General features: G+C 41.6%; 1 protein-coding gene across 1 annotated transcript in view; it reads left to right on the forward strand.

Annotated features, from left to right (window-relative positions):
* LOC306977265 (uncharacterized protein) overlaps window positions 1-21,141 on the forward strand; it is a gene marked incomplete at its 5' end in the record, with an annotated part of 97,905 nt that overhangs the window by 24,031 nt on the left and 52,733 nt on the right. The window contains 2 exons of the mRNA XM_079575470.1: window positions 7,536-7,647; window positions 16,641-16,731. Coding sequence (XP_079431596.1) covers window positions 7,536-7,647; window positions 16,641-16,731 — 203 coding nt within the window. The remainder of the gene's footprint in view (window positions 1-7,535; window positions 7,648-16,640; window positions 16,732-21,141) is intronic.

A 21,141-nucleotide genomic window follows, 5' to 3' on the forward strand; every position in this document is an offset into this window, starting at 1 on the left:
ATGTCCAGATATTTTAGTCGACTAAAATGAGACTAAATAAAAATGAAAAGGAGAGACTAAAATCATCCACACTTGTATTGAGCGTCTGAAAGAGCCTCAGATCATGTTTAAAGGATCAGCTCTGAGCTTTGTTCATGTGGAGCAGAAACATGAAGCAGAGGAACAACATTAAATATGATTAGAATCAATATTATCAATGCAAAGGCGACTAAATTAGTCTTAAAATTAGTCGACTTAATTGACGTGTAATTTTCGTCGACTAAAAGTTGACTCCATTTTAGACGCTCTGTAATGAAATGACTCCAGCGGAGAAGCAGGAGACTTTCTGACGACCTGCTGCTTCACAAAGGCCGTGTTTTAAAAGTACTCGGTGGAGTTTTCTTCCACTAAAACAGAGTTTCTGCTCCTGTGCCCTGTGTCTCACTCTGCTCTGAGCGCACCATTTAACTCCGGCATGAACACTTTGGAAAACTCCATGGCTTATTAAGAGGTTTTACTTTTGAGCAGACAAAGAATATTTAAAACAAAAGCAACACTTTTTAAATAAAGGGTTTGTTTTCTTAATGAGCCTGATTATAGCGACATTATGAAAGATTAATGAGCAGTTTGACTCTGAGCAGTTTTCTTCATATGAAAGATCAGGAGACTTTTTAAAGTTTATTTCAAATAAAATCAATTAAAATCGTAATCGTCCAAACTGAGTGAAGAAAATGAGATTTTATTTTTTGGCCTTATCGCCCTGTCCTACTTTAATGCCATTTGTAAAATGCCAAAATTCTATATTTTAATTCCACAAACGCAGAAAACAATCAGTGCATATTTCATCTCTTCAACAGAGGAATGAGAATTGGACAAGACGGCAAACATTTTAACAACAAAATGTGGTGAATTTCAGCTTAAACTGCAGCAGCTCTCTCCCTTTGAGGACTATACGTCTGCCCTTCAAATGATATTATTGATGTCGACCATGGAAATGACTTCATCTCAGCCATTTTACAAACTTTTACAAGTTTACAGCTGTGTTTTATAAATTCCTAATCACTTCTTTGTGGCTTCGTTAAACAGACTTCACTTACTTGTGACAAATATCTAAAAATACTCACAGTTCACGTGTTTTTCGAGCTTAAAGCAGAGACATACGTGACAGAAGTGAAGTCCCAGCTCTCTGCGCTCTGACCTTGTGAGCAGATGAGTGGCATCAGCCTGAAGCCAACCTGAGGCAATCTTTAGCATTTAGCTTTAACATAATGTAGAAGAGCGTGTTCTGAATGAGTCTGAGTCTGTCTCCTCCCAGTGGACCCTCATGGTGGTTCTGAGGGCCCAGTGAAGCTCTGCTGGAGAACTGCAAGTTAGTGAGGTCTGGGTGTTACACAGACACATGTAACTGTGACTTTTCAGTTTAAAAGACTCTGTTTCATTTTTTTTTAAGTCGCCCCCCCCGGGCCCCCTTCCTTAAAATGCTGTCCCAGTAATTTTGTACATAGACTGGAGCATTTAAAATGTATATAGTTTGAATTTTAAGGTGATTAAATATTAATTAGACTTTAAATCCAAATCCATGACATTGATTGATGAGTTTGATTTAAGCCTAAATTTTCTAAATCGCTATATCTTGAGAAAGCACTTGTTATTTTCAAGTTTAAACACATTTTGAAAAGTCGACACGCTTTGTTTGGTTAGGCTACGTGTCGCTATATCATGACGCTGCGCACAGTGTCGCATGTGTGAATGGAGCCAAACAGTTTTTTGACCTCTGCTACCCCTTTTTTGTAATCCCCTGTCTGTCATGTAATGTATGTTTTTTTTTACTCACTAAAGAGTTTTTAAACTGCACATCTTGACTCCATGGATTTTATTATTGACGGCGTTTTGGATTACTTTACGACATGCTAAGGGCGCAGCGAGTCATGCTGGCTTCACTTCATTTTAGAACCTACAGAGTCATTGAGAGTCACTGGCCTCAAGTCCAAGTTAAGTCTCGAGTCACAAACAGCAAGTCCCAAGTCTTGGCACAGCTATTGTTATGTATAAGGTGCATAACCATAAGCTTCCTGAATGTAACAAGAAAGGTTTAAACCCAGAGAGACTGGCTATAATCTCAGAGGAACTCATATCTATCAGAAAAGAGCATTTGGAACAAACACCAAAGCCAGATGTGTCTCAGTCAGAGGAGTAAACGTCTGGAATAGTCTGAATGACACCTTATAAAACTCAACATCCTTAAACGCTTTCAAAAAAATGTTAAAATCTGATGTAATTAGTAGTTATAAGGCACTAGCGCAAACTCGCATATAAACTGTCCTGTGAACATTATATTTTGTCTATTACATTACATTATTGATTGATGTGTGACTTGTGCGAATTCATTTTGTAACTAATTGATACAGAAACATAATCATTTGTCCTCATCTTGCAGATGCTAAAACTGCTGTAGACTCTAAGTTGCTATAAGTTGCAATAGGGTTTGGCTTTAGATCAGTTTCACTTCAGCCAAAACCCTTTTCAGTCATTGTTCTGTGTTTTTATGTTTTGTAGTAAATCGTGTCTGTGTGAAGATACTGACTGAAATAAACTAAACTAAACTAAAGTCAAGTCTTTATGCAGCTTTGGTCAAGTAAGTCTCAAGTCCCGAAAATTGTGACTCGAGTCATGTCATGTGACTCGAGTCTCCCACCTCTGGTAAATGTTGAGCTAAGTATATCTGCCCCTGATTTGAGTAGGTAAGAAGGATGATCTACCAAAAACATACTCGCACTGACATCTCTCTTTCTATGTCTGTAAATGTTTAATTCTCCGCATGCCTTCGTACAGTTTGAGTTTTTGCTGAAATGCTAATGTCCTCTCCGCTCACAACAGCCTCCCCATGAGCCGCAGCCTTGATGATATCTTTGCCTGAGACGATCACAGCGACCGTGCCCTATGCAAACGGCGGCGGCGGCGTTTAGCCGGAGAGCACGCCGCCTGGTTCTGATGGCGGCAAATGTCGTCCCGCTCATTAAAAGTGCACCTGTGGCTTCCTGCGCCCGGTGGGGGCTGATTTAACCGGGGCGGTGGACGGCGTGCGCCAGAGCCAATCAACGCACAGCTGGACTCGCTTGTTTCGGAGAAGATACAGATTAACCTTTTACGAACGAGCGCGTTTTCTCCAGTTCAGCTTTACCCAAAACTAAAAGCCCCTGGATGCGAGACTTTACAGCCTATAGGCCAGTGTAGCGTTGTTGCCGTGTTGTCACTTTTTAACGTTTTTTCATGTAATTTTTGCCACTTTTTTCTCTTTTTTTGTGCTGCACTTTAATCGCTTTTATTTGTGGTCACTTGTTTTTTGCGTTTTTCTCACATTTTTGCTGCTTTTTGTCACTTTTTTTAAGCACTTTTGCCACATTTTTGTCGCTCTTTTGTGGCTGAAAGAGACTGTACAGACTTTAAAAATGTTGAAATTAAGTATGTTCCTCCCCCTACATGTTCCAGCCGTGTCATAATGTGTAGAATGAGCTCAGACCTGTTCACAACAACTGCCTCTAAAATCCTGCACTGTCACTCAGAAAGTATTAATATCTCTTCTATATTAAGGGATATTTCAGGATTTTTGACATAGGGCCTCATTTCCTAGTTATCCAGATTGTTGTTGATTTCTGGAGATGTTTTTTTTATGTAGGCTAATGCAAGGCTAGCACATTTCTATGGTATCAGCTAGCCTGCATTAAAAACAGTGTGACCCGCTCCACAGAGCACCTGAGGCCAATCACTTATAACACCAGACTAACCATATACATGTCTGTGTCAACAGAATAATTTTTGGAATATAACTCCACCGCCGTGTAGCTTATATGGTTAGTCTGGTGTTATAAGTGATTGGCTCAGGTGCTCTGTGGAGCGGGTCACACTGTTTTTAATGCAGGCTAGCTGATACCATAGACATGCACTAGCCTAGTCCCACTCAACTCTTGAATTATAAGAACCGTATGAATTACAAAAAAAATCCCTTTAAAGGGGGGGTATTCTGCAAAATGTACTTTTTCCAGCTTTCCATCATGTTATTCTGTCACTCCCTTATTAAAAACATGGCTGAAGTGTTGCCTTGGCACATTCACGTATTTCTGAGTAATCTGTAAAAACTCTGATGGCGGCCATTTTAGGGATAGGTTTGCCTGAGTCCTCCTAGGAACGCCCCCACCTCCTGGAGACGCCTCCGAGCTTTGGTCACCAGCCGAGTAACCAACCACTGCTCCTCAGCAGAACCCCCTCCCCACTGATGCCACAGACAGCGTGTGGAGGGGGCGTGTCTAAAGGCTCAGAGGTTCTTAAAGAGACAGAGGCCTATTTCAAGACATTCACTACAGCCATTTTGAGAGAGACATTTTATACAAGGCAGTTATTCTAATTTACTGCATTTACAGACCAACAGGAGGTTTGTCATCATTGTAGTGTGATATAGACTGGTGCTATGTGAGTGACAAAAGCAGAACACCCCCTGTTTAATATAGAAGCTGCAGTTACACGTATGACCTGAGGTGGTAGTAGTGAGTATAAAATGGCCAACTTGCATCTAGCCCCTTTACTTTTTAGATTTTCCTTTTTTTGTTTTGTTTTTTTACATTTTTACATTTTCATGTTTTCTTGTTGTCTCTTTACTTCAAAACGCTTTTAGATTTGGGTAAAGCCGAACTGGAGTAAATGTGCTCTTTTCAGGTGGGGGTTAAGTGAATCGCTGGCTCCGTGCTGCCCTCTCTCTACATCAGCAGCAGAGGCAACAGCCCCCTCAGCTGCTCCATCGCCTCCTCTTCCATCCAACAAACTGTTTACCACAGCGCGCTCACGTCTCTGTGCCTAATTTAAAACAAAAGTTTAGAGAAAAATCCTAATTGTTAAATGAAAACAAATTATCTCCCATTTTGCCGCCTTGTCAAACCACGTTTTACCTTTTGTGTTTCTGCCATCCACTTCCTGGCCGGTCTTAATTCTGCCACAAATAAAACATCCGAATAAACAAATCGAGCCCTGCTATGACTGGCACTCACACAAAATGCCCATTTCCATTTTTCCATCAGCGATTTCGAGAGCGGCATCAGCTCCCACTGGGCACAATAGCCACAGGTGCACTTCTAATCAGGACTTTTCAAAGTAGGATTGTTCGCCGCAGCAGTACAGTCGTAAAAGAGTAAAACACGTCAATATAATGAAAAAAATAAAGTAAATAAACACTGAATAGGAGCTTGAGATACTCCAGTGTGAGAAAATCAATTTGTGATGATTCTTTCCAGCCGTATTGTTCACACACAACAAATGAACGGATGTGATTGGTTTGGTTCGACGCCAAACTGGCGGCAGAAAGCGACGCTCCCGTGAGAACCGTCCCACAGCTGGTCAGGCTAATTAAGGATTATACTTGCCATTTTTTCCTACACGCAAACTAAGCAAGGTGCATGGGCCCCGGCAGCCACGAGGGCCCCGCACCCCAGTCAGACTGCGGCGTTGTTTCACTGATTGATCATCGCGTTGTTATGGGGCACTGTTGATTTCTTCGACTAAAATATTTAGTCTTAATTTTAGTCAAAGTGATATTTTTGTGACTAAAATTGGACTAAAACTAAATTAAAAGTTTCTCATGAGACTAAAACTGTGACTAAAATATCCAGATATTTGAGTCGACTAAAATCAGACAAAATAAAAATGAAAAGGAGAGACTAAAATCATCCAAACTTGTATTGAGCGTCTGAAAGAGCCTCAGATCATGTTTAAAGGATCAGCTCTGAGCTTTGTTCATGTGGAGCAGAAACATGAAGCAGAGGAACAACATTAAATATGATTATCATGAAAATTATAAATGTAAAGTCGACTAAATTCGTCTTAAAAATTCGTCTCAGGGGGCACGGTGGCACAGCGGTTAGCGCTCTCGCTTCACAGCTAGAAGGTCCGGGTTCGATTCCCACCTGCACGGGGCCTTTCTGTGTGGAGTTTACATTTACATGTTCTCCTCGTGTCTGCGTAGGTTTCCTCCGGGTACTCTGGTTTCCTAAAAACATGCACAATAGGCCAGGATGAATGACGTGTGTGAGTGAATGTCTGGTGGTGTCAGAGGGTCCGTTGGCGCAGACGTGTGTAGTCGTGAAAGTGCTTCTGACAGTCTCCCCCAGGGGAAACTGAAGCTACAAACGTAGTTTACACCGAGTATGGAGTGAATGTACAATTGTCTCATGTAAAGCGCTTTGTGACCATGTCTGTGAAAGGCCCTATATAAATAAAGATCTTCTTCTTCTTAAATTTAGTCGACTAAATTGACATGCAATTTTAGTCGACTAAAACTAGACTAAAATGTAAAAGTTTTTTTCAACTAAATCTCGACTAAAATTAAATTACATTTTAGTCAAATGACTAAAACTAAAACTAAATTAAAATATGTTGACAAAATTAACACTGCTTCCAAGGCGAGAGTGCTTCTCCGCTCGTGTCCCCGCTCGGTGTCTCCTGGTGCTTGGCCTCATGTCTGCCTGCAGGTCACCGTGTCCCGGGCGCTGCTCATGTTCTCTCTGTGCTGACTCGATGCCTCACACTCATTTGAACTGTCTTCTCACTGTCTCTATAGCGGAGAATCAGGACAGTATTTCTACGCGGCCTTTTTGTCTCAAAGAGGGGTTGAATCCCGCTCCACAGAGCACCTGAGGCAAATCACTTATAACACCAGACTAACCATATAAATAGAGTAATTTTAACCATTTTGCATGTAGAATAACTTATATTTGAGCAGCATCAGCTTCGTGGTTGTATAAGCTACGCGGCGGCGGAGAATCTGCAAGAAAATAGTCCCGATCATTCATGTGATGCAGGTCAGTTATATTCCAAACATGACTCTATGGACACAGACATGTATATGGTTAGTCTGGTGCTATAAGTGATTTGCCTCAGGTGCTCTGTGGAGCGGGTCACACTGTTTTTAATGCAGGCTAGCTGATACCATAGACATGCACTAGCCTAGCATTAGCCTAGCGCCATGAAACTCTTCAAACATAACAAAAAAAGAAAAAAAATCTCCAGAAATCAGCAACACTCTGGATAACTAGGAAATGAGGCCCTATGTCAAACATCCTGAAACATCCCTTACATATAGAGGCTGCAGTTACACATATGACCTGAGGAGGCAGTAGTGAGTATAAAAGCCCCTTTATAGGAGGGGCACCACCTCCTGGGAACATTCTGAAGGTGAAAAGTGAAGAGGCAGGAGTTAAACCATCACTGCTGCAGGTGTTTTCTATGAGGGAACTCCATTATAACATGACTTAAAGCCTCAACATCAAGATTTTGCTTTTGTTTTACTTTTTTTGCCTCCTGAATCTCCGTTAATTTGGACATTTCTCCACAACATTAAACAGCTTCCACTTCACTCAATGCAAAAACAGCCGTATTTCATCTGCGTGTTTGTGCCACTGATTAAGACCGGCCTCCTCGTCTTCTCCTCGAGGCGCTATCTGTCAAACCCACCGCTTTTATCCGCCTCGACTTGCTCTGATCTATCGTAATTCATATGTTTGTTTTCGCAGGTATTTTTCTGAAAAGTTTCCCGGTGGGTCCAGGCGAGCTGAAGGACAGACTGTTCATCGTTAGCGAGGAGGACGGAGGACTTTCCGCCGAACACATCACGGCGCTGAGGAGGTGCGTCGGATTTGAATCTAAAAAAGCAGAGGTCAAACTGTGAGGGTCGGGCGGCTCATGCTTTGTTGCCGCCAGGGACCAAAACTTTTCACAGGAGCACTTTCTTTGTTAAAAATACGTCAGTCCTTTCACTTTGGAACACATTTAAAACGGCCCAGGTCACAAATATCACGCATTTCTCCCGAGCACATTCGACTTTTTATGTGAAAGCGTCAAAAAAAAGTGAGTGTTTTGAATCAGTCACGACTCACTGATTCACCCGACGACCTCCAAAAGGAGCACGCGGTGTGAGAGACATTTACTCCCAAATGTCTGAGTGTCGTTACCTGGCTGGGAACCGTTAAACGATACTGGTCTGGGTTTGGAGAAATAGCTTAAAGGAGCTATATCCTGCTATTTTAGCCATTCCAAAGTTAAGTATAGGCATGTATATGATATATTGTACCTCTACCACTGTGGAGCACTCATTTTTGTGATAAATATAAGTGTTTCCTGGAGGTATTTTTCAAACCCGGACGACAAAACGCTTCGATTCAGTTAACTCCGCCCCCTCTCTCCGCACATACTTTACCGTAATATAAATAAACAGCAATAAGTGAAGTTACTTCACGATGCAGTTATACGGAGTTGACATCTGCAACACAGCTTCATAAATGGCTAACACACAAGCTAATATGCTAACACACAAGCTAATATGCTAACACACATGCTAATATGCTAACACACAAGCTAATATGCTAACACACAAGCTAACCCGCGTTTGGACTGACTCACCGCTCTGGTCCATCGCTGTTTACATTATGGGACTTGCGTTGGTTATAAAAGTTAATCCACTTTGATTCTGGCGAAGGTTCCCCAAACATCCATCAGAGACAGTCACAGAAAAACAATATTTTGGTGAAAGTCGCTGAATCCCGGAGAAAAAAACAGCTGAGTGGCCTCTTCCTGAAAAAGTTGAATAAACTCCTCGTCCTCGTAGCCAAACGCGCTTCTTTTTCTCCGTGACCTGATCGTTAGGTAAGAATAAAGAACAGGTGTGTCCAGTTATAACGAGCTCCATCTTCAGCTGCAGCGCAAACATGACTGATCTGTTCAGACGCGATGTGTTTGTTTTGGCCTCAGCTGACCTGGAAGCACCTCGGGCACATCCTTTTTTTTTTTTTTTTTCTTTGTTTCTCTCTTACGACAGACATAATGAAAAGGGTGGTTTATAAATTAAAATCCGTCCGTAAGCATAGAATTAAGACATTACGTTACAGACGTCGAGCACTTCCGTTCCGCTGTGACGACACAACTGAACACTCAGTCGTTCACCAGGAGAGGGCGGAGCCTCAGAGAGCAGGATTCAGGAGGAGTCGATTTTGCATGATATAGGGCCTTTAAAGGGGGGGTATTATGCAAAATGGAGTTTTTCAAGCTTTCCATCATGTTATTCTGTCACTCCCTCATTAAAAACATGGCTGAAGTGTTGCCTTGGCACATTCACGTATTTCTGAGTAATCTGTAAAAACTCTGATGGCGGCCATTTTAGGGATAGGTTTGCCTGAGTCCTCCTAGGAACGCCCCCACCTCCTAGAGACGCCTCCGAGCTTTGGTCACCAGCCGAGTAACCAACTACAGAACCCCCTCCCCACTGATGCCACAGACGGCGTTTAAGGTCCTGATGTTTGTGTTCAAGGCCATCGATGCTCTGGCCCCGGCCGACCTCGCCGAATTAGTAACGGTCTACGAACCAGCCAGAACTCTGCGCTCCTCTGATCACACCTCCCTCGTCACTCCCAAGTTCAAATACAAAAAGTTTGGAGGCCGGTCATTAGCTGTGGAACAAACTTCCGGTCCAGCTTCGAAACATCACTGAGCTGAGTGTTTTTAAATCACGGTTGAAGACACATCTTTTCAGAAAAGCTTTCGATACAGAGCCACCGACTCCACTGCTGTTTTTGTGTATTTTTGTATTTATTGTCGTCTATTGTGATTCTTGTTTTTATCCTGGAAAGCGCTCTGGGCACCTTCTGGTTGTTGTTGGGCGCTATACAAATACAATTGTATGTATTGATTGATTGAGGGGGCGTGTCTAAAGGCTCAGAGGTTCTTAAAGAGACAGAGGCCTATTTCAAGACATTCACTACAGCCATTTTGAGAGAGACATTTTATACAAGGCAGTTATTCTAATTTACTGCATTTACAGACCAACAGAAGGTTTGTCATCATTGTAGTGAGATATAGACTGGTGCTATGGGACTGACAAAAGCAGAACACCCCCTCTTTAAAGCAGAACACCCCCTCTTTAAAGCAGAACACCCCCTCTTTAAGTTATACCGGTGTCAAAAAAAGCAGGAACAGGGAAAAAAACTTTTCTCTTTAGATCCAAGTTTCGATGCTTTTGGTCCAGGGACAGCATGAAAGGAAGTGACGTGGTTGTTTCAGCTCAAATTAATGTTTTTTTCCCCCCAATTTTTCAACCCATTTTTTAATTATCTAATTTATTCCCAAATTTCCCCATTTTTCAAATGCATTTTTGCTCATTTTTTCTTGTTTTCCCAAAATTTCCCTCATTTTTGCTAATTTTTCATGACTAATATTTTCCCTAATAAAAAACAACATTATCCTCACATTTTTGCCTATTTTCCCCCTATTTCTTTCTTTCATTGTTGTTTTCCCAATGTTTTCCCAATTTTTTCTAAATTCACACATTTCTTGATATTTGGGATGAACCCGATATAGTAAATCAGTAAATCTTCCACACATTATTGTTCTTTTTTGTTCTCTTTTGAGTGGATTGAGGTGATGAAAAAAGCCGACACGTACATGTGTATCATAGTATAACCTCTTAAGCGCCTTAACCAAGTGCATTATCTCCAGTTCAGCTTTACCCAAATCCATCAGATCACTGTAGGGCTGTCAAAGATCAAAAACATGTTCTGACCAACAATTAGTCGACTAAAAGGGGGCGTGGCATGACGCTGACAAGACAACAACTTTTCTGACCCAAACTGCACTTATAAGACATAAAACTTGTGCTGTAACTACTATTTATACACAGAAGCAACGTAAACGGTGCATTTATGTGTAAACAGTCACATTACTCTCACCTTTGCCTGCACAGCGGTTAGCGCTCGTGCTTCACAGCTGGAAGGTCCCGGGTTCGATTCCCACCAGGGACGGGGCCGTTCTGTGTGGAGTTTGCAGGTTCTCCCCGTGTCAGTGTAGGTTTCCTCCGGGTACTCTGGTTTCCCCTACCACTAAAAACATGTACAATAGGCCAGGATGTATGAGAGTGTGTTTGAGAGTGCGCATGACGGATGGAAATCAGCCCAAGGCCGGTGTGGCTTGTTCTTTAACTTGCACTGTCCCGACCAAATAAACCGATAAATAAATAAACCGATAAAAGAATGAAGCTGAAAAAGACACCGCGGGTCCATGAGCTGCTGAGCCTGAAGTCACAGGCCACTTTCAGTTCTGTTCTATGAAAATCTTGGTCGACCAAAGTTGGCAGCCATTGATCACAGCCTCCAGGCCTGAACAACGCCTCATTTGAAAGCTAAGACCTGCGTTGTCGTCACTTTTTTGACCCATTTTTTCACGTTCTTGTTCCACTTGCGTCATCTCTTTACATGTGGGTCGGATTCTACAATTTTTTTTAATTTTTTTTTTTTTAAAGCAGTACTAAGTAACTCTTCCCCCTAGAGGCCATAAGCGCAACTGCAGGTGTAGTAGCAAGTTACGATTCTTTAACTTATAAATTGTCTTGGAGAGAAAATCCTACGCTGACGGGAAAGGTGAAGGGACAGAGGGTTACTGTGCATCCAAAATACACAATGGAAATATTTTTTTTTCACTCAAACTTGGCTGTAAATACTGTTTAAAGTGACGTTAGCCCGCAGCTAGCTTTGCCCGTTAGCATGTTAGCTTCTTCTTCGTGATTCTATTAGTGTGTATTGCTTTCTCCGGTCCGGTGGCAGTCAAGTTGCAAACATGGTTTCCTGGCCAGAGACACCAGGGGGCGATGAAAGACCCTCCAATCATCCCATAAACACTTGTATTACCCCCACAGGGACTATGGAAAGGATTTATTAAGGTAAACACGTTACTTAGTACTGCTTTAACTTTATTTATAAATCTTACAATTATGCAAAACCATAAACAGACAAAGTATAACTTTAATCAAAACACACTCTACCCCTTACCTAAACCCACTGTACATGCCCAATTAGTCAAAGAGGGAAATTAAAAAGATAAATCAATCAATAAAGGGAGGGAGAACATTGAATAAGAGTGGTAGTTGCAAAGTAAGAAAAAATAAAAAATCTTAGCCCGAAACATTCTGAACAGGAATATTTTCAACATAAAGTAGAAAGGGGTTCCAAATTCTTGAAAATGTGTCCTGAGAACCACCTGCACTGAGTCTGATTTCTTCACATTTAAGAAAGTACATCACATCTTTACAATTTGTTTTTGTGATATTGCAATCATTACTTATATATATTTTACGCTCCTACACTACACTGATGACTCCAACATGGCGTCCGCTTAGCAGTAAATCACAGCGGCCTGACCCTTTTAGCACAGCAGCTACGTAATAAAACTTTCATCTCCGTGGTTATTTGTGGAGATGGACACTATTGGCATATACTCACAGGAATATAGAAAGTTAAAGAGGCACCTGCAGCTTTAGCGACCGACCCCCGGCTCTGGGCCTCGGATCCAGGGGAGTTTTAATCTAAATTCTATATGGAAAAGGTAATACTCAGTGTATAAAAAGCATCACGGCGAGTGCGGGTCTTGAAAGCGACCACTCCCAAGCGCTGCAATATTAATGTCCACGGCTGCTCCAGGGGCACATGGCCGGGCTCATGAAAAAGTGAATGTCTTTGGTGAAAAAGAGAGAATGCATCAGAATGACAGGAGGAAGTGCAGTTTAAGACGAGTTCAGATCGAGTGCAAGTGAGAGGATAGCCGCTCAGAAGCTAACCGCACAGGATGGCCGCTCAGGAGCTAACCGCACAGGATAGCCGCTCAGAAGCTAACCGCACAGGATGGCCGCTCAGGAGCTAACCGCACAGGATGGCCGCTCAGGAGCTAACCGCACAGGATAGCCGCTCAGAAGCTAACCGCACAGGATGGCCGCTCAGGAGCTAACCGCACAGGATAGCCGCTCAGGAGCTAACCGCACAGGATAGCCGCTCAGGAGCTAACCGCACAGCACAGAACAAACAAAAGGTGAGCTATTAATTCATGATGGATTGATACAGTATTACCTCTAATTCACACATTTGAAAACGACCTTACCTTTGACCTTTCCTGTAGATCAGATTACAATATACCATGGTCTGGATTACTGGATTCTGATTGGCTGGTGCATTATTTTGGTGTAACCGCACACGTAGTCCGGTAGTTAAATCCCTGGGATGTCACTCCGCTGTGGCGTCGCCATAGCAACGCCTGACACAGCTGAATCAGATAAAGGCGTAATTAGTGACTGACAGGAACGTATGAGATGGATTTAGTGTTTGCTAAATGTTTGTAGAGGAGAGTGAGCAGCTAGGTTAGCTACTGTTAATAACATATGAGCTTTACATTTCTATTGGAAACGGTTAAGGCTATTCATCATTTTCAGGCGTACATAAAATGATCCTGCATTGAAGCATCTTTGTCTGGATTAGTAAAGTCAAACATAAAAGTTTGAGTTGGGGGGGCCCAGGTGTGAGCGACTCCACCGCAGCTGTTTCCATAAACAGTTGAGCTGGTTGAGCTAGCTAGCTTTAGCTTCAGGTTAAACCTTGTAAAAGGTAAATAAGTGGTGCCCACGAGTGGCGCATATCGGTGTTTCCTTCCAGGGAAAAGTGTTTCCGGGTTAGTCCTGTTGTGTTGTGATTCTGTGCTGATGTTGTGTCGTTGAGCCTGACTGAGATCCTCGTAATAGCTGCGGAGAATGACTCGCTCTGAGACCAGCCTTCAGTGACCGGCTAATAACCCACACAAAATAGTCCCGTAGTCTGGCAGATTTAGTGACTTTAGTCAATGAAAAACACATTTATTATAACGTTGCGTTTGTGGGACCCTGGTATAAGCGGATTAAACAACGAGGAGCCGCGTTAGACGTTATAATGCAGGAGGAACAACACTGTGTCGTGGTGTTCTTGACTCCGCGTCGTGCTCCTCGTTGTTTAATCCTTAGATATTATGAAAGTATAGAACAAGACAAAGAGGCATGAAAGTAATCTCCTAAATCTGCTTCATTGCGTAGCACAGGCAATTGAGATGCTGAAATGATCACATACAAGGTGCCGTCATGCACGAGCTTAATATAGAAGCTGCAGTTACGCATAAGACCTGAAGTGGCAGTAGTGAGTATAAAATGACCAACTTGCATCTAGCCCCTTTAATGATAGAAAAAAGTTTAGAAAAAGTTTAGTTCAAAAAACACTTTCTCTTCAAATATCCTGCAATAAACATGAAATGCAATGAGACATAACTTTCTTACTAAGTGCAAAAACAATACCTGTTTACAGATGATACATTTTGAGCCCAAAAAAAATGTTGTTGAATGACTGACTTTTGTGGATTTTTTTTTGTTTTCATCTCATTTTTGCCACTTTTTTGTTGCTCTTTTGTCAGTTTTTTTGTGTGTACTTTTTGTTGCATTTCCATCGCTTTTGAAATCACTTTTGTAATCACTTTTTTGTCACTTTTTGTTGTGTTTTCTGTTGCTCTTTTACAGCACTTTTGTCACTTTTTCATCGCTTTCTCTGCCACGTTTTTCTCACTCTTTTGTTCCATTTTCATCCTTGTTTTCATCTCATTTTTGCCACATTTTCATCTCTTTTTGTCACTTTTTGTTGCATTTTCATCCTCGTCTCCTTTTTGTCACTATTTTGATGCTTTTTAATTGCCTGAAACGGCTTCAGCGCTGAGCCATGACGACCACATCACACTTTCCTCACATGCTCCTCACTCTGAACCTGGCTCCACTAAAGCACAGACTTTGCAGTATTTTCTCTCCACACTATTTCAAGTTTGTTTTTCCCTAAGACCATTAAACAATACTTGGCTTTTACTCTCTCTCTGCAGCTTCTGCCCAGTGGGATAAACCACAGCAGCACATGTGGGAGCAAAGGTCAAAAAGGAAAAGAGTGTTGAGCTACAAACATATCAAATCAATAATTCAAAACTCTGAAAGTGTGTGTAGGTACCATATGTTTCTATTGCGTTTGCCATTCCATCTGTGCACAGCAAAAGGAAAGATATAAAGTGAAATGGACTGTGCTGTGTTTATTGCTTTGGCATCCATGGTGTTTTTATTCTTAGCTTTGTAAAAGATGTTTAAAAGGCCAGAGTAACGCCTCATTTGAAAGCTAAGGCCGGCTAAACTCATCTAAACGCATCATTTTCCTTGCTTTTTTGTCACATTTTCATCACATTTTGTCACTTTTCTGCGACTCTTTTGTTGCTGTTTTGGCACTTTTTTTCAAGAGCCTTTTAGATCAGACTGATTAGATTTATTTATTTATTTGACAGGGACATTGCACAACAAATGTGTTGCACAGACCAGAGATGCTACAAGCTAATTTTCCTCTGTGGTCCCTGGGCAGAGGCAAAGTGACAGCAGGTTTAAACAGTGACCAATGAGCATCTGACTTTAGAGTTTCTTCACAATATAAAATACATATAAGGCACCGGCAAAAGGATCACCTCAAACATTCAGATACAATATTTACAGTATTTACAATAGCAATTACAATTGTATACAGTTTTTTTAAAAACTTGTACCTTACTACTATCCCCGTGTTAATGCTCACAAATCTGACCGTCTTTCAACCACTTCTTCAGATTAAGTTTGAACTGTTGTAAAGTGCTGCTCTCTCCATCAGTCAATGGCAGCGAGTTCCACACCCTGCAGCTTTTACAGAGATTAGACTGGAGAGAATGTGCTCGGTTCAGGTGGGGGTTAAGGCTTGAAAAAGGAGGAGCTGGTGACTAGACGAACAGTGTTTTGTGCTAATTAGAATAGAGTATATTACAGTATTTTAATTTTTTTTTGTTCTGTTTTTTCCCCTTGTTTTTTTTCTGTTCTCTTAGTGTAATGTGTATTATTTCTGTAATAGCCTAATGGTCATATGCATCTGTATAATACATCAAGACAATGTAAACCTACAGTATGTAACGTTATATTATTGTTTCTGTAATGATGTCCTTAAAGGGGCTAGATGCAAGCCATTTTATACTCACTACTGCCACCCCAGGTCATAAGTGTAGCTGCACCTTCTATATTAAAGGAATAGGCCACCGTTTTTCCATATTGAGATATGTTCTTACCTGAGCTGTGACGAGTTCTTTAGGACCTGTCTGATCTTCAGTCACGTAAACACAGCGCAGACGGCGTTAGCATTTAGCCTCTCCCTCTCTCCTCTATAGCTCCAAAACAGGTCAAGATAGAAGCTACCAAGCTCTTCCACGTTTTCCCGATTTAAATATGGTTACGTGAAGTGTTCCACTACAAAGTATAATTACACACAATTAAACAATGTGGATTTTCTAAGCGGATAAAAGGGGGGACTATATTGTAAGGCGTAATAATACCAGGAGTAGTTCGAAATCCGCGCAGTAATCTTCACTTTACTGTGTGGATGCCATTCATTCTGGCCTATTGTCTTCTGTCTGTAAGCCTTGCCGTAAACTAGAAACAGCTTTTTTTTTGTGAATGGCAATTTATATCTGATAAATAAATACATATAATAAGTCAGAGTCTCTGTTTTAAATGTTTCCCAAGCAGTGATTTGAGTATCTTTCAAAAGTGTCACTATATTGAGACTTGAATTGTTCATTGCTTTATAACGTTCCCTCTGCAAACAAGTGTTTTGCTTCAACCCTGATCACTTTGTTTCTTCTTCTTTTTGTTTGAATCTGTACTTCCTGGATTTTGTTGTGTTTATATACGTTTGATGTCCGTTTCTCGTCCGCTTGAAGTAATGGATGGATGATCTGTTTTGAAGGTACGTGCCCACCATTGACGACGTGGAGATGTACAGATCTCACAAGGGGCCGGTGACGGAGCTGCACATCGTGGACCAGTACATGATGGAGGTGAGACCACAGACACACAGAGGACCACACAACTCACGGGGGAAAAAGAGCCAGAGAATAAAAGTGGCTCTTAAAATACTAAACTGTGGGATCGTTCGGACGTGTCCCCCCGGTTTTACAGTTCGTCTTAGTCTTAGGCTGTGTCCGAATGTCCACACTAGTCCCTAACCCCTCATTTACTACATAGGCCGCACTATATAATCACTGATTCTGTTGGCGATTCAGACACAAGTCACGACTTTCTCCGCACTGCATGACGTCTCACGCGCTGCAGCTGCAGATATGATTTTTTTTTTTTAAATCTGAATTTATTTATTGTTCCAAACGTTTATTTTATGAAACAGAACGACTGTTTTGGCACTTTTACAGGCGTTACATCATCACAAAAAAAGGAAAAAAAAAAAAAGTCACCCCAGCGTGAGCTCAGAGACGCCGAAAGTCGGTCAGAGCCCGGTGTCCGAACACCAGCAGATTGAGTGACTACATCTGATAAAAGTTCAATAAACTCCGGGAATAAAGTATTTCTGTGATAAAAAACAAACTCAGAGACAGTGGAATATTTATGGATAAATACGAGTCAGATACGCTTTTACTTCACATGGATTTTACATGATTGGCTTGGATTATTCGAGAGGAAGCTGTCGGTCATTTAACAGCTCAAGCTAAAGGTTAGCAGCTAACGTTAGCATGAAGCTATTGGTCATTTAACAGCTCAAGCTAAAGGTAAGCAGCTAACGTTAGCATGAAGCTATCGGTCATTTAACAGCTCAAGCTAAAGGTTAGCAGCTAACGTTAGCATGAAGCTATTGGTCATTTAGCAGCTCCAGCTAAAGGTTAGCAGCTAACGTTAGCATCTTTTCACCGTAACCGTTTATATTTAGGTCGTTTATTCATGAGAAACACAAACACTCGACTGAAACAGCTGATTTACTTCAGTCGTGTTTAGTTCACAGACCTGTCTCTGTCAGGCTCTTCTCCCACTCTCGCAATGCATTGTGGTCTATATTGACCCGTTTAGTGACCATCGATGCTCACTACTTTTTGAGATGCATTGTGGGAAATTGGCGTGACCACTATATAGTCACTATATTGGGAATAGTGTTGATACGGCCTTAGTCAGTGATCTGATAAGTAAAGAGTATAATCCTTTGAGATACAATTCAAAAAGTATTCTGGGGCCACCAAAAACGCAAAACGGTTCATATTAGTGCATATTTGACCTTCAGTGCCGCAGTGGCTGTATGAGTGGTCAGCATGGTGCCTTTTCCCTCACAGTGGCATCTGTGACGCTCCAGGATCAATTGTTTCTGGGGTTTCTGGTAGGTTTTATGTATGGAATGTGTATCATGGGTATAATTCCATAATAAAATTAAAAACTTATATATAGGAATAAACAACTTTCTCTGTTGTTGTTTAAGAATGGAAGACATTGGGTACAGTTTTATTTCTCTCTCTAACTCGGTCTTCCTGAAGCCAGTGACAGAGCAGCACAGTTTGTGACGGAGGCAGGATTTAAACAGACCCAAACAGACCCTGCCGTGGCCCGTCTCTGTCAGAGAGAGGCCGACAGCCTGGGGATAAAGATCTGGGGTGACTCTGGGTACAAACACGGAGGATTCAGGTCAGCTGGCGTCCAAGTCACCAAGTGCTGAAAAGATCTAGTGCAGGAGTGTCCAGACTTTTACATCGAGGGCCGACATGAAGGTTTATACAGCGTTGAGGATCACAAAATGGTGGTCACTGCCCTGAAACATTCAACTTTCACATTATTATTTAGACTTGAACGCTTAATGCAGATCTGTCTCACAGGAAAATGTTTGTTTTTGAGGCTATGATTGTGCAGAATTATTACATTATTATTACAATTATTACAAGCGGAAGAAAATGGATGGATGGATGGATGGCAATGCTGTGCTGATTTGGCAGAGCTGTCTTGATGTTGTGTTAATAGTTGCAACATCACAAAATCCCGGAGGGCCTGATAAATAAGAGAGTGGGTTTCAACATAAGTTCTGGTTAGAAATTGTAATAGAAGCTTTTTTAGAAGCTGTTTATTTTTGATTATATACTGCTATTTGTTTGGACCATTGGCTTTTTTGGAATGAACCGTTCTGGACACATTTAGTAAACAGTCATAGCTGGGACTCAAACCTGTGACACTTGTGCGTGTGCGAGTACTCGAGCAAAAGTGGAACACGCAGGACACTGGAGGCTGTGTTTTTAAAGTCTGAACATGAGGACGGCCTTTTTAAATCCTGTTAGTGATGTAAAATAAAGGCTTTTTAACTGGAGTAACTGAGTGTTTCCAGCGACCGCCTGACCGGAGTCAAAGCCAAGCTCTGCCTGTCAGTCAGTGCCTCGGTCTTTAGGTGAGACTCATGAAATGTTAATGCCACTCCTCCTCATTCACACTGTGTGGGTGATTCATGTTTATCTCCCCACAGCAGGACACATGCACGTCTGACAGAGCAGCCGGGTCAGCCCACTCTTCACCTCCTTCAGGAACACTCGGCTGAGCACAGAGTTCATGTACGCGACAACGTATGGACTGGAGACACATCCTGTTTTAGCTGGAAGTGAATTTCTCCACCGCTTCTCCATGAGTCGCTCTCTGTCGCTTTTGTTGCATGAAAGTAGCTCATCGTGTCAAAAGGCTGGCTCACAGTATGCGGTTAATACAAGTGCTTTGTCTGTCAGGTCATGTGTGCTCAGATTTGCACTTTGAATTGAATTGTGCTCCACAAAAACATAAACATAACAAACTAAAACATATGAGGAACAGCCTGACAGTCGCGACGGCGTTCACTTATTTCAAAGCCATGATAATTCCTCACTTTACTGACTGTTTATCCAGCTGTCACAGGCAAAGGAGACCACACTCAAACCACTCAGATCCGTGTATAATCAGGCTTTAAAGGCACTTGATAAAAAAACACTTCATCATCATCATTGCAATATCCTGAGTAAGTACAAACTGCTCAGTTTTGACAATCTCATTTTATACAATAATCCAAGAACTATATTCAAAATCACCAATAACGTCTCCTCTTGTAAAGACTAATGGTTCTGTACATTGTCCCTGTTTCAATAAATAAAAGAAAAAAAAAAGCTTTTCCTTGCCTCAGATATATGACGCGATTAATTCATGATTAATGCACTTTGTTACGACCCGGCTCTGCTAGTTAAGGACGTAACAAAAACCAAGATGTCAAATGGTAAAATAAAGTTGTAATTTAATAAAAGGAGTGTAAAAGGTAAAATGAACAACGGAGGGACATAAATAACAACCAAAGGCTATTTACAAAAGGTTAACCAAAACAAGGTTACTAAAACAAGTGCACAAAACCAACTAGACAAAACTTACGAGTGTCTCCCACAACTTGTCACAAAAGGCCTGAATAACAAAACAAGTGACAAGTAAAATGAGACACAAACTAAAACGAGTGTTCCTGAAAAACACAAAGTCATGACAGACACGAAGGAACACAGACACAGACACAAATACAAAAGCAAATGCAAATGGCGTACTGGTCACAAGGACCAGCAGCCCCGAACGAGCCACGGTGGAGTCCTTTTATAGGAGTGGCTGACACAGGTGGCTTCAACGAGCTCTCCAGGTGTTGAGCTGCTCCCCCAATCAGGCGGCCAGGATCCCAATGCGCTCCACCAATCGCAGCCCAGGACCACAGCAGCAAATTTACATGGAGGAAAAGCAGGTTTTGGCCACACCAACAAAAATATGCAACAAGGAGGGAACCTGGAGGCCTGGGGCCGTAACACACTTTTTTAAGTATTAAAATTGCATTAAAAAACATTCAATTCTTCTGCCTGAGCTACCTGGATGACTGACAGTTGACACAGCTTGATAAGTTATTGCTTAAATAGACACAAAAATACAAGAGTCGTGTGTATTTCAGAACATATTTGTGTAGGTCTAATAGCAAATGAAATGAACTGAAGGAAATGTGATCATTACTTCGCCTCCGAGTGCTTAATACTAGGAAAATCATTAAAAATAATAGTTGCTGATTGTGGCCCATCACATGTAATCAAAATGAACATGAAAAACAGTGGTTCAAGCGAGTCCCGCTCACCTTAAAAGCTCCTGCTCCTCCATTTTCTGTGATTTCTTATCCTCACCTTGGAGACTTATTAAAGAAATAAAACAGTGGCCTCACATAGCTTTTATGATTCATCAGGAAATGTTCGTTTGGAAATTGGATTATAAGGCTATTTCCTGCCGTCCTTCCTGCTTTTCTGTGAGCAGCGCTGGGTAATAAGCATGTTCCAGGAATTCTGCAGAAAGGATCCAGAAAGCTTTGCAAGTTCTTTTTGTGTATGATCCATCTTTAGTAGTAGAAAATGTATTGTCCCCGTGGGGAAATTCATTTGCAGTGAGTGGAAATACAC

This window comes from Gobius niger (genome assembly GCF_951799975.1).
Source record: "Gobius niger genome assembly, chromosome: 17".
NCBI lineage: Eukaryota > Metazoa > Chordata > Actinopteri > Gobiiformes > Gobiidae > Gobius > Gobius niger.